This window comes from Condylura cristata, unplaced genomic scaffold, assembly GCF_000260355.1.
Source record: "Condylura cristata isolate star-nosed mole 26May11 unplaced genomic scaffold, ConCri1.0 scaffold00002, whole genome shotgun sequence".
Classification (NCBI taxonomy): Eukaryota; Metazoa; Chordata; class Mammalia; order Eulipotyphla; family Talpidae; genus Condylura; species Condylura cristata.
Window position 1 is genome coordinate 77,441,456 of NW_004567103.1, and position 6,000 is coordinate 77,447,455.

Sequence of the window (6,000 nt, forward strand, 5' to 3'; positions counted from 1 at the left end):
AAATCCAATTAAGTAATCAGAATTACCCATCCCAGAAAAACGGAGTTGGCCTAAAGCAGTATCAGTGATACCCAAACTTGCCATAACTCTAGGTACATTTTGGTGGGGACCTACAGGAAAGGGACAGAAGGGGCCAGCAAGTCTAGAAGAAAAACCAATAATGTGAAAACCCAAGTCAAGGTCAGCCTTCCCACGGTTCTCTTACCTATGTCTATTTCAAGTGTCTCCTTCTAAAGTAAGTCCCTGGTACGAATCAAAGGTCAAGAAGCATGTACAGCTTCTTTGCATGTTTCTTTGTTCCATGTGTCTTCTCCATGTCATCTTCTTTCTAGTGCTTCTTCCTTTTTTTTACTCCTCTTCTGCTCTGGTAGCATCACCTCCCTGCCCAGCTCTATTCCTCCTTAGGGTGGGGCAGAGAATCTGGAACTTCCCTGTTACCCTGGTATTACCATGTTATAGGACTATTCTATATTTCAACCAACATTTTACTGGGTTTTCCTTTACTCCAAGCCATTTGCAATAGGCATTCTCACTGGAATGAGGTATTATCTCACTGTGGATTTTGTTTGCATTCCCCTGATAATGAGTGAATTGGGGCATTTGTTTTTTTCATGTGCCTGTAGGACATTTGTATGATTGGGTTCTTTATTCTCTTTTTATCGAGTTGTTCTAGGATATTAGGTCTTTGTTGGATGTATGGTGGGTGAATATATTCTCCATTCAATAGGGTTTTTTGTTTGTTTTAGTGATAGTTTCTTTTGCTGTGCAGAAACTTTTTATTTTTATGTGTTCCCATTGTTTATTCTTGCTTTTATTTTCAATGAATCCCCAAGGATATGACACTGTTGTAGAATTTTTTGTCAGTGTTTTTTTTCTATTTATTTAATGGAACCTGGCTTTATGTGCAGACTCTATTGAATTTTTATATATATATAAAGAAAGTTGTATAGTTTCATTTTTCTGTATGTGGCTGTCCACTTTTCCAACACCATGTTTTGAAGAGAATTTCTTTTCTTCATGTATATGCTTGACACCTTTGTCATACATTGACTCTCTTTATCAATATATGCTTATTTCAAGATCCTCAGTTCTGTTCCATTCATCTTTATTCTATTTTTATTCCATTACCATACTGTTCTGATTACTATGAGCTTGTAATATGGTTTAATTCTGGTCATATGATATCTCTTTCCCCCTTCTTTTTGTCATAACTGCATTGGGTTTATGAAGTTTTTGTAGTGTTACACAAGTTTCAGCAATGCTTGCTGTGCCTGTTTGAAAAACTTCATTTAAATTTTGATTGGGATTGCATTGAATCTATGCATTTCTTAGGGTAAAATATTAACAATAATCATTTTTCCAATCTATAAGCATGGATTATTTTCATTGTGTCTTCTGTTTCTTTTAGTAATAGTTATAGCTTTTAATGAGTAGGTCTTTCAACTCTTAATAAGTTTATTACTACTATACATATAATACTTTCTGATATGGAATAAAGATAAAAACTGGATGATTTTCATGTAGAATATAATTTGATTAAAAGAAACTGAACAAGTAAGCCAAAAAATAGTAGAAATATGACTGCAGAATCAAAGCTACTAAATGGGTAAGGTGAGTATAGGAACAAAATGAATTCAACACTATATTATTTACATTCTGATATAGTGTATTTGGATATGGGTGCATCAGTTACAGTGCAGTAACCAATGTTACCTAAAATAAATCATTTAATAAAACAATTCATTCTGAATGTTTAGACACTGCTCATACCTATGCAATGATAAAAATTAAAACTAATGTTTATTGGAATAGCTTTTACTAAGTAAAAACTATCAGATTGCTTCCTGGGTTCAAATCTTCATTTTAATTATGGAGTAAACTCCACTGTTGAGACTTTATTTTCAGTCAACAACCCTTTGTACCTATTTTGGTACTTAAACTGTATTGTTAGTAAATACCTTCAATTTTGGGGTTTAAAAAGGTAGTGTACTCAATTATATAGTCAGTGAAAATATATATATAGATATTAGTAAGTGATATAAATGTTTGCTTTTCATTAATATCTGCCATTCATTTGAATTTTTGCATCTAACTTTTAATCCACTTAGTGTCTGTTGGATGGTGGGTGTTTGGTGAAACTTGGTAATCATCTATTTATTTTGGTCAACTTCCTTCTAAGATGGAAGTTTTCTTCATCATATATACTCAGTACCCTCAACTCTATCATCATTGGTGTTTACAAAAAAACTGTAAATTTATCACAAAAGAAAATATTCCTAAATAGCTTAAAAAGTAACAGTCTAGACTGTAACTAAACAGTGAAAAATATGCCCTGGGAGCATAATGCACAATGAGAATTCTTAATTACTTTCTTATTATGTATCATTATATAACAAGGGGTTGGTCTGTTAAATTTGTGCTAGATCAAGATAACATCTGAAAAGGTCATGAAACAGATTCACTTCAGATGTCAAAAACAATGTCAAAATAGTCACATCATTGTCTTCTAGTTAACACATTTTTTAAAGCAAATATCCCAAACTTACTGTTATTATAAAAATTATAAAATTATCATCATTATAAAGTTTAATACAAAATTAATATGATGTATGTGTCTAATCTGAGATTTTTTTTTTATTTTAGATGAACTTTCAAATTCATCAGAAACTAGATTGTCTTTAGAAGACCTCTTCAGGAAAGACTTTGTGCTTCATGACCCAGAAGCTCGATGGATCAATGGTATGTTTGTGTCTTTTGATATATGCATTTTGAATTCTTTATAATTAAACCTAATAGTGCTGTCTGAAATTAATATTTTAACTGGCATTATGCTTCAAAGATTACATATACCATTTAATCAGAAATTAATGCCTTGGCTCATGTGAGTGAAAAGCAATTCCTAATATAGTTCATCAACAACATTAGTACTAAACATTAGATTGATAGATTATATCTGCTGTATCATCTTGGTCATTGGTTGTGTAACTTTAAGTATATGCTGCTTTCTGGTATTTCTTTGGATAATTCTTCCTGAGAGCCTAAAAATGTATATAAATGATTCAAATTTGTCAGTCACATTAGTTTTCATTTCTTGTTTGTGACTTTTCTGTTTAAGTGCTATAAACTACAAGAACTCTGCAGAGTTGAAATGATTGTAAGTGGTATGGAAGCTTTCTGCATTTTGTCTTCTCCTTTCCTGTCAAAGAAACTACTTCAACTTTTCTTAGGTTATTTCTGGTTTCATTATTTTCAAAATGTTTTAAAAAGTGTTTACACTATACAAAGAAAAAAACTGAATCTAAAACTACTGAGTAACTCTAGTAACTTTGGTATCTCATTATGGAAGCTAGTAGGGGCACTTGTTGGGTAATCAAATCATAAGAAATGTGCTGGGGAGAAGGAAGTCAGGTTTTTATTCCTTTAATATTACAATTTGCCATAATAGTCACTGTGGTGGCAGTTATTAATCTTTGTCTTATACTTTATTTAGAAAAATATCTTCACTGGTTTTCAAGCATAGAATAGAGATTTATAGATAAATAAAAAGAGCCTTGCCTTTTTAATTTGATTAAAACCATCTCACTTACAGTCAATTCTTTCTTCTCTAATAGCCTAATTAAGTACATGCATAACTGCATATTAAATATTAATGGATGAACGTTTTGAAAAGAATGTAACTTAATTCATAGAGACAGGGCCAAATCATACTTGTTTACCATGCAATAATATAGTTCCTGGAGATCAGCAGGCACTCTATATTTGTTTTGTGAATAAATGAGTCAATGCTTTTAATTGAAATACAGTGTTCTTTTTCCATGAAGCCAGGTTTCACTTGGAACTGATGAGAAGATGAGTGTATATCATAGTTTTGGTATTACAGAAGAAAATATGTTAGTAACTTTATTAATCTATTTTACATATATTTTTTGAATTGTTCATAATTTTGGGACTTGATAATTTTGCTTTTTATTATGATTTTTTCATGTGAGCATTATGACTACAGAAAGCTAATGAAGAAAGCATATCATTACTAACCATTGTTCATTGTCAGTAATATTCTCCTAATTTGTTATTGTAATTTTATTTGCTAGCAGGTTTTATGCTATTTAATGAATGACAAAAAATTATGAAAAATGGTGTCATTCTTTGAAAGACTGAATAATATTCTCTTTTGTTGTTACCATGACTTTGGCCAAATTATTAAAATCTATGAAATAGTTGACATTGGAAAACATGAGAGAAATTATGAATCATATCTCCTTTCTCAGGTTAACCTGGACTATTGAAAGAGATATTTACTCCTATAACTGACACTTTGAGAGCTTAAGGACCAGACAAATAATTTAAGTACTGCTTGCTAAAGCACCTTTCATAAGCCTCGTTTCATTTTTTAGGGCACAGTCTACTCCAAAACTTCACGTGATACCAAAATAATACATTAAAGTTAATAATACTACTCATTGCTGGTTATTTCTTTAATCATCAGTAAATCTGATCTTGAGACAGTAACCTGGGGCAACACTGCAGTGTTATTATTATATTACAAGTTAACTATAAGATCTACAAAACTTACAAAGGAATTTAATGTAAAAACAACTCTTTAAAGAGAAACAAACAGGATCTAAGCTGTCAGAGGTGTGCAGTCTTTATAGATGCCACTGAAGGCATTGACTCACTCAGTAGATCGTGTGCACTGGATTGCTTTTTAAGTAAAAGATTTATGTTCATTTATTCCTTTTTATCCAACCCATATATCCTTTCTGGCAATCACTATGTACTTGGCCTATTTACATATTCCTTACATAGCCAGGAAATACAGAGGGAAATATATGAAAAGAATGTGTAACCTTGGCCTAATTATAATAGATTATATCTAAATGTAAAATGAGAGCTTTTCTTTATTCTCCTGGGATAGTTCACTAGGTTTTCCTTAGTATATAAGTTGCTTGAAGGAATATAAACTAAGCTCATTTGGAATCTTCATTCAGTTCTTGGAGGTCACCATGGGAACACTTAATGCATTACTGGTCAAGAAGAAGCAGGGAGTCTAGACAGCCCTGACGTGTAGGTTATAGTGCAACAATGTCATTCATTATGCTTGTTCTCAAATCATGTATCTGTGAATGTCATTGCAGCCTTGGATGGGTGCTCATGTTCATGGTTAGCTTAGCAATGGCCTTCCCTCAAATCTGCTCATCCTTGAAATCTCCATTTTCATAATATCTTCTTCCTAGTTATGTCACCTTGAAACCTGAGAATCTATCTTCTTTAAAAACACTCACCTCCTTATATAAGTTTGATGATGATATTCAAAGTAAGATCTACTATTAATTAATGTCCGATGTTAGACTTTGTGCTAGATGCTGTTTATATGTATATCAAATTGATAGCGTATAATTAAAATTATTAACCTCACTAAACTGAGACTTACTGAAAAAAATTACCCAAAAAACACAACTGGTATTGAGAGAGGTAGAGAGAAGAACATATAGTTATTACTCTCCTTGGGAGAATGAGAGCTTTCTCTGAGCAGCAAGGGCTCTATTATGGGGCATAAATTCTAAAAATAGCAGTTTCATTCTCGTGTTTCCCTAGAAGATAAGACAGACTATTCAGTGCACTTCATAATGTTCTTGTTCTCCCAGAAATGTAACCACATAGAGTTTTATTGGAGTTATGAGTTCTGATTTATAGCTCAGAGAATTGAAAAATAGGTTACATTATAATTAATTGTTATATTGGTTGACCCTTTTTTAGAGTAATGTATGTCAAAGTATCACTATCAAAAGTAGATCATTTCCTACCAGAATTTAAGAAGCATGTCATTGAAACACATAAACTTTTTTCTAAAGTACCAAAAATGTTTTGTTTACCCTATAAACTTCTAAACATTTTCTTTTTTTTATTATTACAAAGTTTATTTTTACATCATTTTGCACATTTTTTTTTCCATCTCGATTGTAATCCCCATGGGTTTCCCATCACCAAATCACCCCTGTG

General features: G+C 31.8%; 1 protein-coding gene across 3 annotated transcripts in view; it reads left to right on the forward strand.

The window, feature by feature from the left end:
* The window catches only part of DPP10 (dipeptidyl-peptidase 10 (non-functional)), a 1,217,772-nt gene that overhangs the window by 824,516 nt on the left and 387,256 nt on the right, over positions 1 to 6,000 (forward strand). For all 3 annotated transcript variants that reach the window (XM_012726412.1, XM_004674706.2, XM_004674707.2), the window contains exon 3: positions 2,644 to 2,739. In XM_012726412.1, coding sequence (XP_012581866.1) covers positions 2,644 to 2,739 — 96 coding nt within the window. The remainder of the gene's footprint in view (positions 1 to 2,643; positions 2,740 to 6,000) is intronic.